This window comes from Enoplosus armatus, chromosome 21 (genome assembly GCF_043641665.1).
Source record: "Enoplosus armatus isolate fEnoArm2 chromosome 21, fEnoArm2.hap1, whole genome shotgun sequence".
NCBI lineage: Eukaryota > Metazoa > Chordata > Actinopteri > Centrarchiformes > Enoplosidae > Enoplosus > Enoplosus armatus.
In genome coordinates this window covers 6,633,662-6,661,560 of record NC_092200.1, presented here as the reverse complement: position 1 = coordinate 6,661,560, position 27,899 = coordinate 6,633,662, and the positions used below count along the sequence as shown (strand labels likewise).

At 40.7% G+C, this 27,899-nt stretch overlaps 1 protein-coding gene across 1 annotated transcript in view; it reads left to right on the top strand.

The window, feature by feature from the left end:
- pou6f2 (POU class 6 homeobox 2) overlaps nt 1–25,836 on the top strand; it is a 72,104-nt gene extending 46,268 nt beyond the window's left edge. Inside the window, 5 exon segments of the mRNA XM_070928461.1 lie at nt 8,286–8,423; nt 13,466–13,675; nt 15,522–15,663; nt 20,163–20,331; nt 25,329–25,836. Coding sequence (XP_070784562.1) covers nt 8,286–8,423; nt 13,466–13,675; nt 15,522–15,663; nt 20,163–20,331; nt 25,329–25,836 — 1,167 coding nt within the window.
- The last annotated feature ends 2,063 nt before the right edge of the window (nt 25,837–27,899 follow it).

The following is a 27,899-nucleotide window of genomic DNA, read 5'->3' as shown; positions in this document are numbered from 1 at the left end:
AGCTGATTATTTGCAGTAAACTACTATGTGCATATAATAGTTTTTTGTGTTCCTGACATTTTTAAATGATAGTATGATTTTACAACTTAACAACACATTTTGCTTGTGAAAGTCAAACTAATTATTTTTAAAAAGTCACAAAATTACGTTTGTTTATTGAAGGTTGTTCAGCCAGAGAACTGTAATTTTAGAAGAAGTAAAGCGTCGGGCCATACATAATACTGAGGGCGCTGAGGTCATGTCCTCCTTATTCTGACTCTAGACTTAATGTCTTTAACTTTGACTGTTAAATAAATGCACATTAAATAAATGTATCTAGTATTTCTCCAAGCCCTAAAAAGCATTCAGACCATCATTTTGGGAGATAAATTGGAAAAAAGTAAAAAGTGGAAAATGTTGATCTGAAGTCGTATTCTTGCATTTAATATTTATCTTCAGGGGAAGTTGCAAAAACTCTGAATACACTTAAGCTGTAAGCATTCTCACATCTGACCATTTTCCATGATAACACCTGTTTTAAAATCACAATTTTCTAATAAAACTTCGAAAATATGTTTAAACGTTATGTGGTGCCTGACTGTGTGTTTAAATTTCTGTGTGGTTTAGAGCATGAACAGGCCCTCAGCTCTCCAGCAGCTCAGCCTAGCCTCTTATTAATGCACAGGAGATCCGGCTCTTAAGAAGGCAGAAAATTGCCTTACATAACAAGCGCTCCACAATTTAGAAATACAAATGTGCGCTGTTGACTGAAGCAGAAAATAAGACTGTTGCCCATCAACAGAACCACATTTCATATGAATAATTATAAAGCATGGGAGCTAGATGAGGAAAACAACCTGACCATGACAGCTCTACTACTTTTATTTACTTCAAATGAGGGATTAGGCAGGAAGAAAATCTACAGACTTAAGGAGCAACGATGAGCCCTGAATTTATAAATAAGGAGAAACTTAAATTTATCATATTTGAGAAGGATCATTTGGAAACTGTGAAGACACTTTCACTTTTAGAATTACACCTACAGCCTGCCTTGCACTTCCTTTTTGGCTTTTCTGGTTTTGTTGGGTTTTCAGACCTCACCAGGTTGATATTTACTTCGCTTTTTGAGGTCTGTGATTCTTCTCAACCTGGCCCCGTTACTCTTGTGGTGGGCAGAGGGCTTCCAGCTCAGACACCCAGCAGAAAGGCACAGCTCCCTGATCAGCCCACATGCACATTGGGGGCAACGCGCATTAGACGCCCACAAGGGAGCCCTCAGATGGAGCACCAAGCTAGGGCTCACCTAACAGTGGATAAGGAATAGGGTTTCTTTAATTATGAGGCAGGGCTATGACATTGAGTTCCCCCCTTCCTCCTCCAACAGGCTCCCAGACACTGTCTAAGTGCTCCGCTCCGCCGAGGAGGCCAGTCCCCCCGCGGGGCGCGATTCCACTGCCTGTAATTTCTGATGCCCATTAGTGACCGCAAACAGAGCACCGGGTTCACACAAGGAATACAGCCGCGCAGCGCTGCCACGCTGTAAAAAGACCCTTCTAATGCAATGTTATTGCATTATGCCCTCCTCATAGACCAAGTCAAAAGTCCCATTTGCGGTCCCTGCAGAATATTATCAGAAATTCTTCTCCACAGTGTTTTCGTGGTTAGCGGAGACTGGATTTGATATATATTTTGCAATGTATAGTGGGCTGCATGAATTGAAATTCTTCTAAACTGTACTCTGCTGCCCTGAACTCTTTGACGAGCATTTTGCATTTTCCTTTTTTTCTTTTTTTCCTAGTGGGTGATTTTATGCCCTTTTTCATTAGGAGTGGGAATGTGCAATTGATGGTTTTGTAAATAGACTCAACTAGAATGCAAGAACAGTGCATTTTCTTAAGTCAACTCCTCCAAGAGGGGAGCCTCAGAAGTCAAAACTCGAGTAATCAATACAAATACGGCTGTAAATGTCATCAATTCATCTCTCCACTTATGCTGATGTAGCTGGTGTCAACGATTGTGTATATTTGGGAGAAAAAGAGAGAGAGACAGTGAAGCAGAGAGACATAGAGGGAGGGGAGGGAGGGAGGCGGATTTATTGATCAAGGGTGACCACATCTTAGCCACAGAGCTCCTCTCTCGTGATTAATCTTAGGGCTTAGAGTTGGCCAATGACACATGACAGGCCTCCCCCTCAAACTCCTCCATTTCTCTTCATTACTGGCCGTATTTTTGGACACCACAGTGGAGAGTAATCATTTACCTTTATTGTGTTTATAAAGCTGCGGCATGGATGACCCTTCCTATATTGAATTGAGGACATCAAAAGATCACTGGACATTGATTAGGAGGATATTAAAGTCATTCAAATGCTATATTTATATGTCAAACAACAGCAGAGTGAAAAGAGACGCCATTTCCACCTAAACGAAAATGAATGGGATGTAGTCGGTGCAATGGAAATAGAACTCCTAAAGAAATATGTTTTATTACGTATTGAATATTTGAGGTAATTGGGGAGAGTCTTACACCAAAATAATAGTGTTCGTAATTTCTTTATGGTCTGATCTCCTGACTCCAGTGATTTTTATTTTTCATTTTTTTCACAGCAACCAAAAACGTAGCCAGGTATCCACTTTAAAGTCATAGCCAGAGCAGCAGTAGATTTACTGCAACAGCTTTAACGCTGCTATGATTTCCAACCCAACACAAGAATGGTACAGAAATAACTGCACCAAATATGTCACATCATGAGTTGAAATGGTCAGCACTTTCCTGTAGATACTTAATCACCAAGTAGTTTCAAATTTAATACATCTGGAAACAGCTAAATATTATAGATCATTCCTCAGGAAGAGAAATAGTGTAAGAGGAATGTAGTATAACTTATATTTTTACTCGCAGTGTCCCCTAACCAGAGGAAATATACTGCTGCCGTGATTGATGACAAAGAACCCACTCTGAACCTCTGCGCCTCACAATTATCAACAAATGGGCTGGAGCAGATTTTATGTAATGATTAAAGCTGCTGTTAATTTCACATGAAGGTAATGAGTGGGGAGATTGACGGCCACTGTCCGACACTCCATCATCCCTTTATAGTTAGTTTAAACGTTTTCACGACTCTTTTCCTCCTTCATTTGCATTTTGCCTCATTAGATATTGCTATTTCTGAGGCTGCCCGCGATATCCATTTCCTGGAGTTAATGCATTTTATTTGATCAGCCAAACCTCCTCAGTTAACTAGCTGTCATTCTGGCGTTTCATATGACATCACTCCATTAGCACCCGCCATGCCACCTCCTCATCCACACCCGCTGCCACCACCATCCCTCCACTGCCTTAAGCAATTACAATGTCCGACCGTCACTGGATGCAGCGTTATTGTATTTTGCCGGGTGTTATCTGCCCCAGTTGTTCTATCCGTCTTTCACTTCCCAATATTTTCCTCAAGAATGGCTCTTTTTGGGGTTTATTTTTCACAACGGCTGGAGCAGAGGCCCAGTGGTGAGCAATAGTCGGCGCTCTGAGGGCTCAGAGTGCACGACCACAGTGCGAGGCCCGGCTAACCAAGGGACCAGAGGTGTTTTGGAGGGCCTAATGGCATTTTGATGTTCATAAGCACAGCGGATGTGAGAGAGGGTAGACAGGGAGGTGGGGGAGAGGCCGTTTTGGGGAGGGGGGGGGGGATTCAGCAGAGGACTGTCAGCGGAAGACTAGCAGAGTCCTGACAGACAGAGAACGTGTTTTCTCATGTCACAGCTGATTACATTCACTCCGGAGTGGGAAAAGAGCAGGAGGAGACAGAGATGTGGGGTCGGGATGAACGAGGGAAACTTCCATGTTGTTGTTCCAGAGATAAAGGACATTCTTCTGAGAAACAATCCTGCTTTTGACTGTTAATTTACACTGTTTGGCCCACTTTGACACACCTGTGCCTGAATGGTAGCGAGTAAAGCATAAAGGCTTTGTGTCACATTTTCCCAGGTTCTATCATACTTACTTCCACCTGTAATCAATCTGAGAGACTTTTTGAAAAGGAAAAGAATTTTGTTTTTAGACAAAAGTTTACATAAAGCTGCTTTCATTGTCAATAAAAAACATTACTGACGGAGCACCTTGGTAGCCGAACGGTTACAGCACATGCCATACAATCGCAGCGTCAACAGTTTGACTCCAGCTGGCGACCTTTGTTGCATGTCATGCCCCTCTCTCTCCCCATTTCCTGTCTGCCTCTTCACTCTTACCCTGTCCAATAAAGGTGAAAAAATGCCTAATAGTATCTTATAAAAAACATTACTGACTACTAATTTGCTAAATCATTCTCTGTGGTCTTTTATTCTCTTTCAATTTTCACTGATATATTAGATAAATGTTTGATTCTGTTGTTGAATCATAGATGAGCAGAAAATAAGTTTTACACACCGCTGAAGCCTGAGCGTAGACAAATCTGCCCGCCTGCTGGTGTCTGCACCACTTTGTCCATTTATCTTTGCTCTTTTTTGTCCTGTTCTGTGCAGGCCCAGAACAAAAAAAAGCAATTAAGTTTAAAACGGCCAGATGAAAAGAGCAAAACCAAGAATAAACTCCAGTTAGTTTGTGTCAGACAATTTTGGTTTCCAGGGGTCTCTCCACGGTTTGCGGGGACGCTATTTTTCCCTTTATTCCTGAGATTACACGGGTTGCTGCACCAGGTGACCCTCATGGTCAAACAGGCGACGGAGAGGCTGGCGGAGTTTAGATTCTCTCCCCTTCATACCGTACAGAGAAAAGATGCATTTTTAACAATTTGCAGGCTGTTTTTTCCTCTCAGAGACATTTATTTTGTGTTTGTTGACCCCTGTGTAGCCCTGTATATTTGGCTATATTAAACTGTGAGAGTGACAGCAGCTGTGGTGACTTATAGGTGGCAAGATGCTGTCACATGATATAATGGAGGCTTGAGCAATGCTAAGGTTTGCTGCTACACAACATGAGAATGTGTTGACAAAATAAAACTGTGAAATTGTCTAATATTTCTATATTTCTGACTTGAATTTAACGTTAACATCTCAAACATTTCTTTCACAAATACACTGACCATTATCCAACACTTGTGTGGCTGACCAGAGTTGTCTACGCGGCTGAAAATCCGCTTGATGCCCTTTTCCTGGGGAATGAAAAGAATGAAACACAATGGTTAACATGCAGGCTCTGCAAACTGGAAGATCACTGTTTATCTCCTCCAACACATGCAATCAGTACAAATGCTAGGCCAGGTCTGTCATTTTGTGCCTCCCGCCGAGGTGTTGAGAGGAGTCACCGTGGCGGAAAATCACCTGTTTAGGTGTTGAACACAGCCTCGCCTCTCCTTATTCCTGGCTCTCCTTTCAACTGCTATCCATATTACCCAGTGCCAGGAGATGCAGCAATAAAGCCTGCTCTCTTTTCACCTAGATTTACCAGAATAACATAGCATCTGAAAGGGCTATCATCGAATGAAACACAATGATAATATTTCAAATAAATCTGAAAGCTTCTCCAACAACCTATCACTCACACAATGACACCAAGCACGGCAGATTTTCAGGGAGACTCTGGGTGGGCTCGCCCGAGCAGATCACATTATCTGTGTGTTGATCTGTAGCCTCTGTTTAGCTCTGTTCAACTGGCCGCGTGGCTTTTCACTGTGTCCACACTCACTATCACAACACCCATAATACTGTGTTTTCACCAACATGGCTTAAAGACCCCCTTTATCAACACTTGAGATTTTACATTACATAACTACCACAGTAGCTGCTCCAGGTTTTATTTCTTCTCCAGTTATAAGTGAAGGGGAAATGATCTGCTGAGTATCAGTTCCTGATTGATATCAACATTCAGCATTCCTCCTCTATCTGTAACCACAGATTGGTCAAATCTTATTTTAGGATTTTGAAGATAGTGGTTAACGTGCACTATAATGTTGGACGTGTAGCCCAAATCCATCTTGTTATATGATTTTGATAACTATTTAAATAACACAAATCCATGCCATTGTACACTGTATAGTGGTGGAGATGTTTCATTTAGTTGCTGCTCCTTTAAAACATTTTCAACTGATTGTAAAAGTTTTTTCAAAACCAATTCACATTTGTCTTTGATTGGAAAAATGATTATTCTTTCTTTGGGAAATGTTACTTTTGCCATCTTCCACCATAATAAATGTGTAATTGTCACCACAGTGTGTGCACATTTTTGGCTACTGTAATAATGATGTTAATAAAAACGTAAACTATAATGTAACCATTTATACATTTATCAAGATATTTAAGTTATATCAGTGAAGGCTGGGAAATTATTGTCATAATATTTTTAAGGGTATTTTTCGAGATTGATATATAGCACTCTATCTTAAGTTTTTGCAAAATCACAGGTAAAATTATCGACATGACGTTCAAAGAAATTAACTGTTTTGTGGTGATGCACTACAATACAATAACATGGTAAGATCATTTCACCATGTTTTTATTCTGCTAAAAGTTGATTGTTCTATCACCTAGGCTTAATAACTGGTATTGTTGCATCCCGTATTGCACTGTATGTTGTAATCGAATGAGTCAAACCTCTACATGAATTAAAACGTCACTATGCAGTTTGGTAAAGTAGATGTATCTTTGGGAGAAGTCTAACCTGCAGCTGATTCTTTTTCAAGATACAATAGTAAACTCTTATCTCTTAGTAAGCATCAACTCCAATGATATCTAAAATTCAATATGTTTTTTGGAGCATCAAACATAAGCAAATATTATTAGAAATTCCACGGTCTTCTTCCACAGTTGATCTCTGAGTTTAATGAACATATACAGTGACGTTCCTTAATTGTTACAGCAGCCAAATTAGCTTACATATTACCCCACAGTACATATAGGTTGGGGAGCTTACTATCCAGTGTTGCAGGTTAATTCCTGCTTGACTGAAGTTCTGTTACTTTTGCATGTAAAGACAGGCTTGGGCTTTTCTAACATTTGAGAAGTTGAAATTTCCGAAGGACAACTGCTGGACACATAAAAGACAATCTTGCGATTATCGAGGAAAAACTGGATGACTTTCAGACGAGGGGAGGCAATATCAATCACGGCCAATTTGAGGCCACCAACATGAAATATGATTTCATAAGACAAATGCAGTGTCATTCTTAATGTGCTTAACCTTTACTGTCAATGAAAAAGTATTGATCGCTCTGTGGCATTTTTTCATCATTTGATTTCAGAAAGTGTAATAATATATGGTGGTGGGGTAAGATAAAAAATGAATGGCAACTGAATGATCTCAGATGAACAAAGCTGGATTCCCTGCAGAGTACAGAGAGTGTGTTTATCTTTTCAGTGAAAGAATTGCTTTTACGGCACATTGTATTTTACGTGAACTTGATAATATAAAACACATGCAATACTTTTATATAAACTCTACTTTTAATTTCAGCAGTTTTGTTTGAATGTGTAGCCAACCGATATTAGCAGCAGGGAGCAGGCAGCCTGCTTCTAAGCAGTGTTTCTATTATTTCTCTATTCTGTTGAGTAATTGGGAGGTCTCCTATCTCTTCTTGGTCTTTGATCTACTTACTCAACCTAATAAGACTTTGCTCTGCTGCACTACAACCAAATCAGCAGTGCATTTTCAGCCCCCTAATAAGTGGTTAGCTTGATTTATATGGGTAATCTCGTCGATGTGGCGGGGCTCTACAACCTCTCCCCGGCGCACGGAGCCTCTTTTCACAACCACAGGCCAGACCAGATGAGTCCATTATAGCGGGGGTAAAGATGGTCATTTTAACCCTCCTCTCCTTCAAAAGTAACAGTGTGCCGGTGCAGTATGACGCAGGAGGAATTCTTAGTCGAAGCGTATTGAAGGGGTTGACGATACAGTGATGCATGGCCACACTGCCCGGCTCTATTGTGAGAGTGGGATGCTGTTGGGCCATTGCTGCGGGTGGAGAGTCTCGACTCGGCCCGTGGGGAGCCCTGGGGGCCAGAGGAAGCACTTAGAGTGGTAAAATGGCCACTTATTCACAGCCACCCTCCCGTTCTCACTGCTCCTCCCAGCCCTCGAGCCTCCCACTGGGTTCAGGAGCACAGACCTCTGGGAGCTCTATGATGGACTGCATAGCCCTCTCTGCTGGACTATACAGACCTCACTGCAGTTAGCCTATTCTGGCCTTGGCAACAAAGAATCGAAGAGTGAAGCCCCCCACACGAGCCTTCCTGAACCTGCTCTTTTTTTTTTAAACATGCACAAATGATATAAACAGATGCAGTTTTGACAAATGATTTCTTTGCCCTCACCAGCTGAATCCACTGGCCAGCCAGGCGGCGGTCGCAGCGGCAGCCGCCATGGGATCCATCGCCGGTTCTCAGGTGTTTGGAAACGCCCTGTCAAACCTGCAAGGAGCCACCGGACAGCTGGTCACCAACGCACAAGGACAGGTGAGTGCTGTCTACTGAAATGTTCTGAATGGTCAGCTATATGTACAGCCAATTAAATACTACAGAGAGATCCTTGGCAACAGATCTGTAAGAGATGTTGCTGGACCATCTATCATGTATGAATGTGCAGTTCCAAATAAAACATTTGTATAGTATTTCTGATCTTTCCTCATAGATTTCTAGTGGTGGCTCTGTGTGTTGTCTTGAAGCTGTTTGTCTACACTCTAGTAGCCACTCCACCATATATTAAGCTTTTTGGGAATAAACAAAGCCCTTCGTTCTCTTATCCGCATGCGCCTGTCGCAGTAAAACGCTGACCTTGTCATATTTACAGGGTGGCTGCAGAATTGTTCCATCAGTAGCCAGAGGCTTGAACGATGATGCTTGTCATCGTGGGACCCTATCTAATGAATCATCTTATCGCAGGTGCACACAGCACATATTAAAGGAAAATTGTATGGACAATGTGCCCTTTCATGCCACTGTGTGTTATTTACCTTAACCCCTGTTTCATCTTTTAACACACACTCTTGTACACTGTCCTCAGTGTAAACTTAAACAAAACAGTTGTGTTTTAATGTTAATTTTGACATTTAGCCTTCTGGAGTAACGTTTCAGTACCACCAGTGTGACCACGCCTCATTGTTTAGAGTAAAGTGTTGTCCGCATGCGAGCGCTTGATGCTAAACGTCGCTAATGAGACAGTATGGACTTCCCTGGCTCACAAGGTGCCTGGAGCACTGGGGACAGATCACTGTGGATATGGACTTGATGGGATGCTCTGTGCTTTTGTAGTGTCTTGGCGGCTGACAGCCCCTGACATAATCAGGTCACATAGACGGTCAAAGCCTTGGGCTACAGCCTTTGCTCCCCACCTCATTATTCCACAGCATTATTCAGACAGAGGGCTCTGAAACATTCACTACCCTATCAGAAGGTCCCACCCCACCTTCCCCCCAACACTGAGAAGATTATACAGGCTAATATATACCCCAAACAAGACAGGAGGTCCACCAAACACGCTCTGAGAACTTATGTCAGCATGGAAAAGCTTCAAAACGAGGCAGAGGCAGTGGAGCAGCTTTTAAATGTTGGTTTGTATTTGCTCGAGAACTGTTTCATTAGAAATTAGAAACAATCTGTGTCATCACTGTACTGTACTTTCCTTGAATATAAAAAATGGTACACTGTCTTTGACCTCCTAATTTCTTCTACAACTCTGTCAGAACATCTTTTCATAACCGAGAGCCCTGGGGACCTTGAAAAGTGCCATGTTTGATGAACGTTTGGAATTCAATATGTTTTTAAACCTTAGTTATATTGGCCCCAGCCTTCTTATTCTCAGAGGAGAATCAATGAGACTTTTTGTCCTCTCCGCCTCTACAACAGCAATTACGGCTATGGATAAAAGCCAGAATATTGTTACTCTCACTCCTGATTTTCTTTTCTCCTTTATGAATATGTGGCATTTTTTCTACATCTTCTATTCAGTGCATATTCTCACTTTCAATGCAGCTTAAATATGGGAGTAAAAATATGTTGGGAAATGGGGACATTAAGGGCAGTTCCATGAAGCGTATCCTACGTCCTGAAAGGTGTAGAAACAGGCCATCCATCCCATTTACTCCCAGCATTCCCAGTCTTTGATGAGGGCTTTGGCCCCTAGAGTGGACAGTGCTGACACTAATGCAGAGAACAACAGGTAAGGAACACATGCACAGTTAGCCTGCAAAGCAAGTAAGCCTGTAAAGTGAGTGAAGCTGAACCACAACACAAGTGTGCCCTGTGTATTGATGGAAGCTTCCAGCCCTTAGATCACGTGTAACTTCAGTGTAAACTGCTATTGACCTTGTAATTGTAAATCTCCTGTAGGGCTGCAACTATTGATTATTTTCAGTATCAATTAATCTGCGTATGCCCTACAAGTTCCCTGAGTGCTTGTTTTGTCGGACCAGCACACCAAAAACCAAAGATATTAAATTTATAATGACATAAAACACAGAAAAGATTAGAGACCTGCAACCAGCTTATGTTCAACATTTTTGTTGGATAAATAAGGCCATTAATCAATTGTCATAATTTTTGTTGATGAAGTTTCTGCAGATCAATCAATTTCTGTTGAACATCTTATCATTGCTGCACTAATCTGTATCTGTATCTTGTGTATTTGAGAAAATTAAACAGAGGCTTTTAAATTGATAGAAAATACCTGTCAGCCTACGCAGGGAATGTATTCTGTCCGGTGCACCATTATGAATCTGCTGTTTTAGGCTTTGATTTGCCCTGAATGTTAGCTCTCTTGGACTTTGGACCAAACTTCCCAAACATTTTCCCTCTCGGGCCTCAATTCACCGCATGAACAGTGGAGGAGAGAAAATGGGCAGAGATATTGCCTGGCGACCATGGCTAAAGACACAGATTGCCCTGGCTGCAGAGATGAGATGACATTTCTGTGAAAACAAGAGCAGCATAATCTTAATGAGTTCTGCTGGGTGGAGAGAGGCACGTTACTCACATGTCATACGAACTGGAGCGGGAAGCAAACACAGGAAGCCAAATAAAGAAGAAGAAACAGAAAGATAACCCAGGAGAGGGATGTAGCAGTGAATGAGAGAAAGTTCTGAAGGCTGCATATTTATGAAATGACGGTACGATGAAATTGCACCTTAAGAAATGGGAATGTTTGCATATCTTTATCTTTATCTTTTGTTGCACAGAGAGTGAACTTCCTGCTGGTTGATTTAAAGGAAGCAAACGCTCCCCAAATGTGAGCTGTGCAACCTTCTTATGAGTAACTTCACTGGTATACATGGTCAGTATAAACGAGGAATTAATAGCAGAATCTGATGTGTTTCAACATTAAAATTACATTCGCTATGAATTGTTTGTCAAACATGAAACCAGTAACATGACAATCACTGCTCTTAGTTACATTAGTCTCAGAAGAAGCACACAAAGTGAGTTGCACTTCTTAAAAAAGCTGTAAAAATCTAAATATTTTTTGTGAATTAAACACAATCATGCAGTGGGAAATTATCTAATTATGTGTACGGTTGGATATTTTAGTTTGGAGAATATAAGCATGATAAGGAACTTTGCCTGAATGAAATATAAGTTACAAAGCATTTTTTGACCTGGATCTGGAAATTTCCTTTAAAAAAATAAGTACACCTAAGAATCTGACCAATCAGAATCTGACCAATCAGAATCTGACCAATCAACCAACCCAGCTTAATTATCTTAAACTATAAACTCAGGAAAACTTTTATAAATAAGGCCCCTGCTCTTTAAACATCAGCATTACTGAATTCAATACTTGTTCTATAACAAAGTCTTCTCCTCTGTCTATAAATTACCACTCAAACAGTTGACTACTCTACAAACTCTACCCTTCCAGCCCCAGAAGAGCTTTGAGACACTGCCATGAAACATCTGCCTGAGATAGTCTGATGGAGAAGCATTGCATGGTGGGACAGGGACGAGAGCTAAGCTGTCACTTGCCTGCTCTTTTATTATGCTTATAGAACAACCACTTAGTCCAATGACGATGAATAATTGAGCGGAACAAGTTCCCTGCCACAGTGGCATGCAAAGCGGGATCAGTGGGACTCGGGAGACAAGAGCGTCAGGCAGGGCAATAAAATATGCTAAGTGGCAGGAGAGCATTACAGGGAATTTGTAAAGCCGGCGCGGAGAGAGAGATAAATTATCTCTCCCCTAATGCGAAGCAACGTAAGCAAATGAGCCGTAGCAGGGATGAATTACAGATTGTCGGCCCACCTTTCTCTCACTGATCCCTCCCTATTATGTCAAAGAGACGGGGGGAGAGAGGAGGGGGAGGAGAGCCACACTCTGAAACACATCAGCAGTGGTGGCGATAGAGACTAGGGCGCCAGAAAAGGCTTGTTTAATGCTACGTAGAAGCTGTTTGTAGTTTTGTGTTGCTTTGTAGGTTGAAGTGTAGAAACTTGCCCTGAAATGTAAACTTGAAGAAGAAGAGTCGAAGACAATGCAATGTTTGCAAAAGTAGCCCAGTTGCCAAATAACAGAATTTAGAATGATGGGCGTCTCGTCCATGTTGAGCTGCTCTCTGGTGTAATGAGGCTTGGTGGAGGGGCGATGTCAGCGGGGGGGGGGGGGGGTGAGGCAACGGCTGCTCAGAACCAGTCCCCAGATGACATTAACCTTCATCATGGTGAAGAGGCGCTAAGACCCCCCTAAAGCGCCACTCTTGGCCACACTCTGGCAGCTCTAAGAGCTAAAACGCTGCAGTGACACTCTGCCGCCCCCTTTGATCTGCCCTTCCTGATTACAGTTACAGAGGAGAGGAAAGCAGGGGCTGGAGGGAGGTGGAGGAGGGGTGAAGTACCCCTGGGACCCTGAGAGTTGAATTAGAAACACAGGGTCCTGTCTCACTCTCTGATGCTCCTCTTTCTCTCCCTCTTATTGTTTCTTTTCTTGCTCTTTCTTTCCACTTCTTCCTTTCTGCTTGTGTGTGTGAGAGAGAGAGAGGGTGAAATGGGGGTCTCTGTCTCTCAGCAGCCTCACTCCTTCTCACCTGAGACAGACAGACACTTAAGCAAAAAACACACTTAGACCCACACAGTCACATATATACACACATACACACTCATCCCAGTCTTGGCCTGGTGATGGATAATACAGTCAGTGGTGTGCACCATCACACACACAGGTATTCAGCGCTGACCTTTGCAGTGTGCTCCCAGCAGTCTTGCTTTGGCTTCATATGCTGTAGCCTGTAAAACCAACTCAGTGACAGATGATCAGTGGACACTTGTGCTTGTTTCTGTCTCAAAATCACACACAGACCAACTGGAAAGCTGAGTGCTCTGATTAGCCTCATAACACAGTGAAATGTCTGGCGCATGCTTTGTTTCCGATCACATGCAAAAAGCCAAAAAAGAGGCTCACAGCGGCAGAGATCATTAAGACGGATACCTCCAGTAGCATTTACCCTCTCTGCTCCATTTTCGTTTTAAAACCAGCCAGCTGATTTTGTCTCCTCTCTACCCCCTTTGTAGATAATTGGAACAATCCCACTGATGCCCAACTCTGCAGGGCCCTCCAGCCAATCAGGGGGTGGCAACCCAGCACTGCAGGTACAGCCAATTACACCTCAGCTTCTGACCAACGCTCAAGGCCAGATCATCGCCACGGTGATCGGCAATCAGATCCTGCCTGTCATCAACACCCAGGGAATCACGCTGTCACCAATCAAGCCTGGACAGCAGGTAACATATACACTGATGCACACACACATATAGCGGAAGATATCTTGTAGAGCAGCTTATTATATACTTGAACTGATGTTTCAAATGATAAAGAGCTGACTTTAAAACTGTTGAATGAGCAGCACCTAGTGGAGTCAGACTAGAGGTCTGTTTATTCATGAAAGCAATATTCCAGCACTGCTAGTCAGGTCTGCTTTATGCTAAACACCTCGTATTTCCTGCTTCAACACTCATGACGCTCATTTGCATCGTTCCACTCGGGAAATTGTAGCTTTTGGTACAATTGGTCACAATGTTTGTGTGTGTGTGTGTGTGTGTGTGTGTGTGTGTGTGCATGTTTCAGTGTGTCTCGGTGCATGTTTGGGAGGCACTTGTCAGCCAGCCTTTCAGACTCAGTCTCAGGGAGACTGCTGTGCCCCTGCAGAGCCCAAACCCAAAAAAACAAAAGAAAGCAACACTTTTCATCACCCCACTTAAAACTCAAACACTCCTGCCTCTGTTCCCCACCTCTTTCCGTTTCACTCTCCCTTCTCTCCTTCCTCAATCACACTCTCCAGCCTTGTGATTTGTCCTCTCTGACCTGAACAAGAAGTATTTTGTTTTGATTTAAAGGAAGGCGTATAAAACACACAAGTTCCTTCTGTGCTTGTACACTAGATTTGAGTTCATACTGTAAGTGTACAAACTCAAACATTTTCTCCTCCCAATTTGAAGATCTATACAGTGCACGAGTGTGGAGTCGGATGCATGCACACAACAATGAAAGCGTTATTGACTTGATAATGATGATGTCAGCGCAGAATTACAGGGTAAAAGTTCACATTGAAGGCCTGTACAGTGCAGAATGGATGAACTCGTAGCAGATGGACACCCAATTGTGGCTCCCAGATAACACCAGATCATACTCTTGAATGAATTAATGCATTTGTAATAATGTTTATGCTTTTGTCTCCACTTCAAAGCCTGCATGTACACATTGTTCCACGGGCATAATTTACGGTTGTCAGAGCCTGCAGTCTAGAATATTTCCAGTGAAGCTAGATAATTCTCCGAGCCTGTCAACAGTCCTGACAGTGTGTGCATTGCTGTTGACACCCCCCACCATCCAAACAAACACATGCCACAGAGAAAATAATTAATTGCGAAGAAGGAGAGGAGAAGCTGGCCTAGCTTATGGCGGGGACAGCTTTTCACTTTAAAAGTGAAGACGTACCATCTTGATCTTGTAAAAGCAATTCAAATGTGCATAAAACATGAAAATACATCGTTTTTTCACCATCAGAGCACGTAGCTTGTGGATCATGAATTATGTTTGATATGGGGACTGCTGTGTCCCCACGTTTTTATTTCAGATTCAGGCTGCCATTATTAGCATCCTCTCAGGTCTGATGACGAGAGAGGAGACTCTAATTGTCATGAGAAGTTTTCTTTTTTTTAACTCTGCAGGGAAGTGATTGTAAAGCTGTAGAGACAGTGGAGTACCTGAGTTGACTCTCACTGTCTCCTGCAATAGTAAAACACTGCTGTAGTCTGTTGAGACTATTGACACTATATTCTGCTCTGTCACTCTAAATACTGCAGGCAGTAATTAACATTTAACATCAGCTACAAGGTAAATCTCATTATCTTCAGCTTCTAAGTGGCTAATTTAATAGCTGTTGATTGGTTGATTAGATTTAATATCATAGCCCAATCACCGTAATGACATGATTAATGTAAGTGATGATTATTGGGATGATGTGGAGGCGGGATTATTGGATATTTTTCTGTACTGCATGTTGTCAATATATTGTATCAACTAAACGTGTGTGTGTGTGTGTGTGTGTTTGTGTGTTTGTGTGTCCAGCAGCAGGGTCAGACAGGCCCCGCATCGTCTCAGCCCAACCTGCTCCACATGCCCCACCGACAGAGTCCTCTCCACCAGGCCTCTTCCTCCTCCTCCACCTCCTCCTCTTCCTCGGCTCTCAGCGTGGGGCAGCTGGTCAGCAGTAAGTGTCCGACACAGCTCACAAAAACACAACATGGAATAAAATTCACTGACTCTTGTAGCTTTAATATGACAGTGAATGTGCATTAAAGGGTTAGGTCACCCAAATTTCAACAAAGCATTTCCTCATGCACCTCCAGTAATATTTAACCTTGCAGATAGTTTTTAGACATTTGTGTGCAAGATTTCTGCCTCAACCCCAAAGCAATGGAGGTGAGGTGCAAAAGTCTTTTTCTATCAAGATTTACATCCCTCATTTGAGTCCTTGCAGTCTTATTTTCTTAAAGGATAAGACTGACAATAGTCTATACGTTTGCTAAATCCCATGAAAGGACCAAAACCAACAACGCTTTAGTTCACCTCTCAATACTTTCACAACTTCCATAGCCTGCCTGTGGCCCCAAACCTCGTAGTTTCTACTTGCTCATATTTTAAAAACAGGCTCGATAATTTCCTGCGGCTTTTAAGAAACAGGAAATCATGAATTTCTGGGGACTATTTTCAGCAGCGGATTAATACATATTTGATGCTCGAGCGAGACAGTGTATGTGGGATTGACTCAAAATAACCTCCAGTGTGTGTGTGTTCGTCCTAATGAAGGAACATGCTGCTCAGTTCAGTGTTTTGATTTTTCTTTTGATTAGAGCTCTATGACACAGAGGAATGAGATATATCAGGAAATGGATACACAGACAGTACTTGTTAGTAGGGTCAATTCATTGTTGGTTTTGGTATTTTCATTCAGATTCGTTAACAATAGAAAACAATATATCACCAGCCTTACCCTTTAAAACAAGTGAAAAAGTCTGCCAGTGCACTGACAATATTTCCGTTTTTTCTCCCAATACAAATCAGATTTTTTAAAGCATTTTGTAAAATCAAGAAATATTTTTCTTGATGCTAGAGCAGATAGTGACACTCATTTCTATAAAATTCTTAAATAAAGTGGTTCAAATATTTTTACTGCCCTGACCTTTTTCCCTTTATTTTAAGAAAATAAGGCTGTAACAACAATCCTGGTAAGAATGAGATATATTAAATTACCCAGGACGGACAGATATTACTCGATGCACAGACCTCACTGTGAACTGTTTTCATTATAACTACTTTCCACTGAATAAATAGTCCCAATGAAAACTGTTCTGTGGATTATTCAGAGTAACGAACATATTTCCTGGAAAGACATGTTTCTGTTTGTTTTTTTTTTATATGCAATTCTTTAATGTTTTGACTACCACAAATAAAAAATACCTCCATTGTATTGAGGTGGAGACATATCTCAGAACCTGGGTAAATAAAACCCAAACTATATGTGTGGCTAGAAACCACCAAAGGTAAGAGAATAAATGTCTTTTTTGTAATTTCAGTGGACTGTCCCTTTAACATCATCGGCTAAAGATTCAACATGGCAGACGCACAGTATCTACATTTCTCTCAGTGTGAACAGCTTTTGACTGATCCCCGCCTCCTACGATTGTTTTATTTTTTCCTGGCTGTCAATTCTTTGGTTTATTAGACAATCCAAAGTGGCGTGTGTTATTTATAATGAACATAAGTTTCATTCTCCCGATGCGGGGGCCTTTGGCAGAGCCTTATAAATCACTGGGCCACAGCCTGTCAGCATGCAGCTATTGCTTTTAAAAACTCTGTTTTATTCAGATAAATTTCATTTGTCAGAGTCGATTCCCCTAAACTCCATGTAAACTCATTTCAAAGGCAGTGAATGCCACTGAATTTAATAAAAAAAACAAGTCGCCATTGATCAACTTGTTGTAGACACTGTGTTTAGTTTGTGTTTACTTGTAGCTTGGAAAATATCTTATAAACCATTTTTGAGTCTGCACAAAATCATGTGGCTCAGTCCTGAGGTAAATAGAATGAATGCTTTATGCTGAGTATGAGCCATATCACTTCCTCTCAATATCACTTACAGCATTCATACACAAAGCGAAATCCCATGACAGCATCAGAGTCGTCTGCAGGGGAGAGAAGATGAAATGTCATTGCATCCACTGGCCACAAAGTGCCAGAAACAGATTAAAAAGCTAAGAATGTCTGTTACTGTTTAAAATAATCAGATGAGAAAATGTCAGCCAGAAAGAAGAATGTCAGCAATATTCTGTTCAATACCCTACTTAATTTCACCACGACAACCACTGTCTTCTATTGGTTGTCAGTGAACAGCTGAGCTGGAACAATGAAGTGGTTAAAGTACCTTGCTCAATAGCACTTATACCCCATTTACACCGGGCAATAACATGCAATCTGTGTCTGGATAAAAACAAGATGCAGAACACATTGTGATCAGATGTCAGCCAGGTGCAAATGCAATCTGTACAGTGTGACCACATTCTTAAACCTGATCCGACCAAAATGGAGCAATATTATATATTTTGTGTCGTGTTTCTGGCCACCTGGCACTGTAAGTCCAATATTCACTCTCTTTTAGCTCTGATTTTGGTCTCTACCAACTACTGAGAAGAATAACTGTCTCTCTAGCTGCTAAATGCTCCCCTATGTTCTCCAGCTGATCCCCAAGTGTCGTTCTGCTCTTTGGTGCTGAGCAGTGTGAAAACAGTGCTATGAGAGCGGTGAGAGTAAACCAAAACAGTAAAGTTGTGGGCCGGACCAATAAACAGTGAGCTGAAACTGTAAGCTCCGTAAAGTAGAGAGGAGTTGCAGATTTAGGTGATAATTCTCTTCATCCCAACGAGCAACCCCTTTCACTTTGTTTTCACATTGATGATCAAATATTATTTAATAATAAAAATATTAAATTATAGCCGCTATAAGAAAAAGTTGAAACCTTACGCAGTCTTCCCATGCAAAAACTGGTTTAAAAATCAAATGATTCTTTCCTTGCCAGCATGTTTACAAGTCCGCCAGACCTGCCTAACTAATTTTTATATTGATACCTGATTACACTGTGGGGGGAATATACTTAACAAGAATGCTCATTGATATTATATTGTATCCAGATACAGATCACATGTTAATACCAGGTGTAAATAATGAGCATCACTTATTTACTTTCCCAGTCACATTCTCTAACTGGTGGGGAACAACTACAAACTTCATCATCATTTAGTCTAACAGTTTTGTTCTTTAAGTGGAGCACAGACGGAGACAAAAGCCTGACTGCATTGTTTGCCATAAAGTCCGGGCACATAATAGCACGGTCTTGCCTGTAATTTATGAAGCTTTTTGTCATTTTCCTTTTCAGCAGAGAAATTGAGTGTTTAACTTGTTTTTGTCCTGTTGTAATTATTAAGCTTAATTATTAGTTTATTATTGCTGGGAAGAAAAGCTGCTTTTGGAGGCCCCAAAATTGATTGTCTCCATTGTTTTGTGAAAGCTTTACTCCACCATTCATTATTGCAAAATAAATTAGAGGGGTTTAAATCTTAAATCATGTTTGGCTTGTGACTTAATGTCTGAAGACAAATATGGATCCAGAGATTAGACAAGTAGAGAACTGCTGCTCTAGAGTACCATTAGTCTTTCAAATCACTGAGTAAATAGACTCTGTTGGGAATGATGAAGAGATGCTCATCAATGTGGAGTTGATGGGACCCAAAGCTGTGAGTGCTCATCCCTCCCATTTAGTCGGCTCGGAGTCTCTAGTCCCTCGCCTTCCCAGTGTTCACACGTCTGGAGCACGCCGCATACGCTACACGTCACTTATGAGGCACAACGAGATGGCAGCCCCATAGATTTTTGCTTAAATACGCTTGGAGGATTCCTTTAATAATTCATTGATAATGACCAAGATGAATAATTCAGAGGCACAAACTTTGCTTTAGTAAGCAGGATGCCAGGGCACCTGACATTGATGTACAATGTGAAATCACTTTTTATTAGCAGGGAAATTCTTCAAAATGCTTCAGTGAAGTTTTTTAGATCTGCTCAAATGCGGAGATCCACAAACAGCATTTCTTTGTATAAAGAGTCTCAGTTGGAGCTGGGTATCGTTTGTGCATGAGGCCCGCTGGTAGTTTGAAGGCCTAAAAAGTCTTCACAGATGGATGAAATAATGTTTTTATACATTCTTAAATGTTTATTTGAGAGCGTTAGCTTTAGAATATGTGTGTATTCATACAGAAAACTGGATGAGATCCTAGATGAAGTCCTACAGTGCGCATCTGCTCAAGATCTATCCATCTTTTGAATTAACAAGCTATGTGTCTTCTGGTTTTTGTCCATATACTTTTGTATGTGAGATCAACGATTTACACTTGCAAGTCAGAGCCATGACATGCCTGCATTCACACCTCAGATGAATTTATTCTTCAAAGCGTCTCTCAGATGCATGCAGTTTACAGCACAAGGGCAAAGAGAAATAATAAGTTCTGACCCAGAGCTGGACTATTTTTTTTAAAGTTGTTTAGAGACGATCATGATCACATATGTCTGGATGTTTGCTTCATTCACTCTGGAAAATGAGGTAAGCGACGGAGGAGCAGAGGGCTAATAAAATGAGATGTGTGTGTTGTATTGTAGACCCGCAGACCGCCCCCAGCGAGGTGGATGGGGTCAACCTGGAGGAGATTCGTGAATTTGCCAAAGCATTCAAGATCCGCCGGCTGTCCCTGGGCCTGACACAGACTCAGGTGGGCCAGGCGCTCAGCGCCGCCGAGGGGCCGGCGTACAGTCAGTCTGCCATCTGCAGGTAAGAACAAACAAAGAGGGTAAAACGCGAACAATAAACGGTTCATTATTTCTGATCAATATGTCCTCATTCTGTCAAATGAAAGCAGATAAAGTCGTGCAGCCTCGCTGAGTTGTCTGGTGCTCGTAACTGCCATCTATTTTTCATTCCATGTTTTACCAGACATTAAGATATTAAAATACATAATTGACTATCACCACCCTGACAAATGAAGCGCTCACGTCTGTACTTACCCTTCTTCCTCTCCTTTCCCTCTCACCCGCTGACATGACAGCCGAGCGTTACTTATGCAAAATACATACACAAGTATTACACTAAGCACTTAAAGCATTTAATAATTACTAAGGCTCGTTGCCGGTAGCTCCGCCTGAACATGAGAGAGCTTGACGGCGATGATCTGCTAATAAGATTGCCATGTTTTACTGCTGCCACGAGGACAGTTTAGTCATAAATGGTGCATTATATATTCATGAGATAATCAGTGTTTCATCCCCCCTGTTGTTCTGCTTGACTAACATTTAGCATGAAGACGCTCAATGAGCCACATTCCCTACATGCTACATCATGTCCAAATATTACTCTTTCAAGAGAACCAAATTATAGTCATTTATTCTACAATGCAAAAGACTATTTAAAGTGTAATATTAATTTAATGTCAAATGTCACTTCTAAAATCTAATGAAAGGATATACTTTGACAGATTTTCTTTGCCAAAAACACACAGAATTTAACACATTTGTGGCCTGTATTCCCCTCCGTTTCTTTATTCGTGTATTAATTTTAATGTCCCTCTGCAATGCATGCGCTTTGCTGATGACCTGTACTGTTTATGTGACACAGCGTTGCCACGTGCTTTTTAAAATTTCATCACATCAACATCAAACAGGCGATAAAATGTGAAACAGTACAGGGGCCGGGGTTGTTATGAGGCCCAGCCATCTCTGACTAATGTTTAAAATCTTAAAATCACACATGAAATATTCACAACCAGGAATAATTCAAATATTTATAACATACATTAAAAGCCATTAGCTTCAAAAAATAAACACTCTGTGGGCTGTTATTCATGCCGTTAAGACAATTTTTTTTGTTTGTATGACATTGGACATGACATCCTGATGTTTTAAGTAGAGGGGCAAACTTCACATGCTTTAGTTTAGTTAACATCAACATAGACATGAAGTTGAAGAAAATGGGACGTCACGGTAGCTCAGGGGCTCCGGCTCTGAACCCAGACAGTGAACAGACACTGACAGATGCTTCCATCTTGTCTCCTTTCATTGCTCAGTATGTTTCCAGGCACTTTATTAGTTTATCTAAACAGGCACAGGCATTACATGAGGGCATCATCAAACCTATGATGGGCCAGTGTGTCCTCTTTTGGCTTGAATTTGGTTTGGTTTAGCTAATATGAATATAAAAAACACATTTCTGGTTTTACATGATTTAAGATGGAAACCGTTAATAACTCGCCTTAATAACTCGCTGTCCTCATTAGTTAAATCTTTAAAAAGACACATTTGACTCAGCATAAATAAACATGATCAACCAGAAATATATAGCCAGCTTTTAAAAACATAAACTTAATTTTATCAGTAAACCAACTGATGTTATGACTCTTACAGATTAAAATTTTTACCTTCCAAATTGATCAATATTGCCTTTACTAATACCAGAAAACAACACTTAAAAATGCCCAATAAAACAGTCTGAAATTTGCTAAATTTATATCTAAATCAGGAAATATTTAATCAGAAACAAAGTAAACAAGACCAAGAATCTAACAAAGAATTTGATGCTGCCTCTCAGTACCTGACAGTAGGGTATACGTAATTTATTATATCAATATATATCGTGATGAAATACACAATGTTTGGAAAATTAGTTGAGAAAAGGTAATGGATGACATAAGCAGACATGAATGTCCAGTACAGAATAATCCAGTTACACCTGACAAAACAAGGTACTTGATGTATCTTATTGATTTCAAAGTCATAAAAAAAATGTAATGCCATAACAAAATCCTTTCAGCATTGCCCACAATGGTCTTTAACAACCAGAGATCCTAATAGGACAGATACCACAATATAAACTCGAAATGTCTCATTGTATACATCGTATAGCTCAGTATCTTTAACTGGTCGTACTGTAATCAAACAGTACAAATGTATCAGAAGTGAACTAACATGAGAAAGGAGATACATGTGCTGATGTATAAAACAATGATAGCTGTCATATTTAATGTTATCAAGGTAAATCTGATCATTTATCTTCATATACTGTAGATTTTAGGTCATAGCCCTCTCACACAGCTCTCACTGAATTTCTTCAGACTCAGGTTCATGACTGTAAACCCTCAGGCAAACTGTAACTCAGGCCTAAACACACAGCATGTCTAAGCAGCCTCCTAAGGTACTTTTAAGAAGAGCCAGAGAGGCTGGAGGTGCATTCAGGGACATTTCTCCCTCGTGCTGATGCACTAGTGAAGGGAGTGAATACCCCAGCTGAGCAGCTCTCAACTCATTTTAGTATCTGCAGTTCCTGTTGATCCATGAAATGTCCTGTCTCTGGTGACTCCTCATATTTACTAATGTATTCCCCGCAGTATGGAGCCCTCCTCTTTCCACTGTTTAGGAGGAGGATGGGGTTATAAATAATACCGCCTGTCGACAAGGAGGAATGCACCAGCGAGGTGTAGAAACAGAGGAAGTTCATGCATCCATGGGCATCTCGCCCTCACCGTTGTTGTCTGCAGCCACTCACCTCGCCATTAAAAATGTCTTGTGTGCATTGTTTGTTCCACAGAGAGCCGAGCCTCCCTGTAGATCTCTGCTGTCTCTGCGTCAGAGCTGTCAGCTCAGGACTTATTTTACTAAAAGCATTCACACACGTCACACTCGTGTCTGTCCCAGAAACACTCTCAGTTACATCCTACATCCTATTTATTTAATAATATTTGGAAATCAGATGTTAAAGAGCATCTATTAAAATGTTCCATAATATGTTAGTTAACCTTCATTTATTCTGGAAGTCTCACTTAGCTCAGGATGTGTTTTGCAAAAGAGACCTCAGGGCGCAACCTGGTGCCTAGTGGTCTTAGAGACTCACAATTTAATAACAACATCCCTGGTCTGAGTCCAGCTGGGGACCTTTGTTACAAGTCATCCCTTCTTCTCTCTCCCTTCATTTCCTGTCACCCCTTTAGTGTCCAGTATCAAACGAGGGCAAAAATGAATACTTAAAAAAGACCTGAAAACAAATATATGAGATCACCAAGGTCACAATCTCACACAGACACACCAATTAAAACAACAACCACAAATATTCTTTAAAGTATCAGCAAGTAATCCCAGAGGAGTCGTAGATGAATGACTAACTTGCAGTTGTGTTGCAGTACACTCCAGTGGCAAGGCTCACATTTGATTGCATTTTCAAAAACCAGGCAGTTTCACACTAACTCCCTTTGACTGTTACATGAGACTGAGTCCTTCAATTAAAAAGAAATTACTGTAATGGGACGTCCTGACAGCCCAGATGTCTTATTAACAAAGATGACTAAGTAACTGTTAAACTGGACCTTCATTACATGTCATCCTCATATCTTTCTGCCCATGTTTCCTGTCGCTCTGTCAAAAGACAAAATGGCCATTAAACAAACAATAAACCCCAAAGAAAGACCAACGTTAGCTGTCAGGGTGGTATCTAAGGTTGTTTCTTCATATATAGTCCATCAACTAGTCGTGTAACTTCACCATAAATACAAAATATCTGAAACAATATAATTTTTACAAAATACAATATTAACTCAGTTTCGTCTGCACCTTTCTCTGTATGCTTTGATAACCAAATTTAACGGATCCTTATCAAAAAGGAGTGTGTTAAATTCTGTGTGTTGATATTTCATGTATAACTAAAAAACATATCTGCTGGTACATTGTTATCAGATCAATGTTGGTATTGAACTAAACAAAAAACACTATTGATCAAGCTCAGGTCAATAACAACAAAATTAAATCATTAAAGTCCATGTTAAAATAAACCAAAGCTTCATTTATTTTCAACACATTAGAAGGAACATTATTTTTATCCGTTGCCATAAAAACATCTAAACAAAATTAAGATGAAGTGGTCTCCTTTCAGTCAGGATACTGAACCACCAAGTAACATAAACATTACAGTCATGAGAGGAAACCTTTTACTGTAAACTATAAGACCATCATCTTCATCGTATCTGTTCACATCACAGGCAAAAGCACCGGACTGAGTCACTGAGCTGCCAACTGGCTGAGTTTTTAGTGAAAGCTTCATTCTCCAGTCTTACTGTGACTTGCTAAAATACAGAGTATATGTGAAGTCAGAATTACGTGTCACGCAGCCGTAAAGTTGCAGGAACTTTCAGGATTAGAGTGTGTAAATGTATTCTTATTAAATATAAAATGACACGTTGTTAAGAGGATGAAAGAAAGTTTGAAAAATGTATTAAATGTACATTTTGATTAATATTTCATGCTCTTTTTTGTAAATAAATGATGGTGCCGTATTTGACTGCATGCATTAGTGGATTTTTGTTTTTTATCATCTGAGGGAAAGAAATGGGATATTTGCAAGTAATTCCTGTTTTGTTTTTCTGTTGATTTATGATTTATTTTTTTAAGTACAGTATTTAAAACATTTAGTTAGATGTTTGGTATGTTCTTGGTTCAACTGGACCGGATTTTAGCCATTGGCAATATCTCCTTGCTCCACTATTGCCAATTTGGGACAGAGAACCACAGCCTCCTCAAGAAAATTAACACACTACTGGCAACGGTCACCTCCAGCTGCTGCAGCTGAGGTGTTTCCAGGTGCAGAATACAGAGGAGTTTGGCTCGGATGTGTACCTGGATGTTAGTCTCAGTCCCTGTGGCATTCTGGTTGAGGAGACTAAAAGGCAGGCAGCTTATCCCTTGTTCTGGCAGGGCACCTAAGTAAGATTCTTTTTTCTCAATTCTCCCCAGACACACCATCCTGAGAAGCCACTTTTTCCTACCACAGGAAGCCCAAGAGAACACTATAGGTAGCAGTCTGACAGGCAAACTGAACCCTGGCCTTTTATATCCTGCCAGGTTTGAGAAGTTGGACATCACCCCTAAAAGCGCCCAGAAGATTAAGCCCGTTCTGGAGCGCTGGATGGCCGAGGCTGAGGCCCGCCACCGATCTGGCATGCAGAACCTGACTGAGTTTATCGGCAGCGAGCCTTCAAAAAAACGCAAGCGGAGGACCTCTTTCACCCCGCAGGCGCTCGAGATCCTCAACAGCCACTTTGAGAAGAACACGCACCCCTCTGGACAGGAAATGACGGAAATAGCGGAGAAACTGAACTATGACAGGGAGGTGGTACGTGTCTGGTTCTGCAACAAGAGGCAAGCCTTGAAAAACACAATAAAGCGTTTGAAACAGCCCGACATCGGCCCGGCTGCACCAATGGACCCTCTCACTGATTCTCTAGAGGAGCTCCCGAAATGAACGAGCTCTCCGGCAAATAAGTGGAGTGGAAAAGTGGCAGCCATTAAAAACAACGAAGGTGGATGAACTCATCTCGAAATGAGAACTGAAAAACGTTCCCAAGTCACCTGGACGGACTAGTCATGAGTTTGCAAACAAAAACTATGTGTTGTCAGTGTGATTACCACAGCTATGTAAATGACCTTGGCGAAACCAAAAACATGAAAAAAGAGATTAATATCTGAGAATTATGTAAAAACATACGGTGTGCTGTTTCAAAGAGTTTTAGAGTCTGGCGCTACAGACCAGACTATCGCCCAAATTTTGGTTCCCACGAGGAGGGATTTAGTAAAGAGATCATACCAAATCAAAACACTATTTACCAAAGTCTGTTGCATCTGAGTACTAAGAATAATTTTGTAATGTAAATGTGCTCTAAATTTTTACATTTGTACTGGCAAATCTAAGCTATATGTGTGAGGTTGAGTATACATTTTATCTTTGTCTCGCTTACTTTTTTCTTCATTGTTTGTATGTAAATATCTTTAAAAAAAAAAAAGAAAAAAGAAAAACGCTGTCTTCAAATTTAAATCACACTGATAAAGTTCTCTTTTGGACAAAAAAAATGTACCTTTGCTGTTAAACAATTGCGTAATAATGTTGTTTGCCTCTGATTTGTGTTTCATCTGCAAATATTTTCAGTCACAGTGTAACTTTGTACAACTTTTACAGGTATTTATGAATAATCTCATGAGATTGTTTCAGAGGACGAACGGAGGGAGAGTAAACTAAGGACTTTCACATGATGATGATGACGAGGGGTTTCAGTGTCTGTCAAGTCTACTGCAGATTTGTTTTGAGCTACTGTGTCATTCTGTTGCCAAAGCCTGATAGCCAAAGAACACATAAATTACAGCTCAAGGACTGGTGAAGATTTTACCTTTTTATTTATTTATTTATTCACATGGCTTTCCTCCTCCCTTTTTCTAAAGTGTTTCACTCTGTGGGTCAAGTTTAACAAAAAAAAAAAAAAAACACTGTCATGTCAAACAGCTGCAACAGTGTCTGCTGTCACGGCAGTATAGAAAATGTGTTGGATGAATTTTCTTTTACGCAAATTTGCCTCTGCATGCTTCAACTCAAACCACGTGAAGAAGGATTACTTGCAGCCTTGGCTAGGATAGATTTCACCAGGCAACCCAAAATCAACATTATTACCTGAATTTTGCTAATATCACTAAAAAAGTAACACATTATTTTACATGATAAACCCTTTAATTACGCCCCAACATCAAGTGAACTTGTGGTTTGTTGCCACTGACCAAACTACTGAGCTCATTCCAGTTCAGCTGTTTTTATAACCTAAATATTTCAACTCAAATATGCTATCTTCTGCAAAGATAAATGTTGTTTCCTTTATATTCTGTATTTCACTCAGCTAAGTGAAGGTTTACAGATGTTACTGTCCTCCATTTTAACGGAAATGTGTTTTTTCTCACCTATGAATTGATTTCTACGACAGTAAAATGCTTTAAAAAGGTTAATTTCAACAGATTCTCTTCAAGATTTCATGTATTTTTATCAAAATCTTCATGGGTAGAAATTAATTTCAGTCCATTTACATGTTGATGAATTGTTTTTCCATCACTGTGTACTCAACTGTTCATTTTACATGATGTTACCTTGTGAGAAATGTCAATATTACAGGAAAGAAACCTCCCAGACCGTCACTACAAATATTTGGCTTTCACAAAAACCCTCACAGGAAAATAAAAATAAAAAAGAGGTGAATGTTGAGAATAAGTGTCACATGTCAGAACGAATGAACTTAATTTGAAGTGAGGTGAAATTTGATGCAATTTATTCAGAATCATGTGTCTTGCTCGATATCTGTCCCTCCATGTCACATTGGTTATCTCAGTCTTTCAGTCCTCTGTGCACTGCTGTGTTCTTCTTCACTGCCTGTAAAACATGCATACACACACACTCACACACACTTGGTAAATGTTAGAAAACACATGAAGAAGCTTTACATGTAGAAGAAGAAAGTATATTTTGCAGGAAAGGCAACTGTAGACTCATTT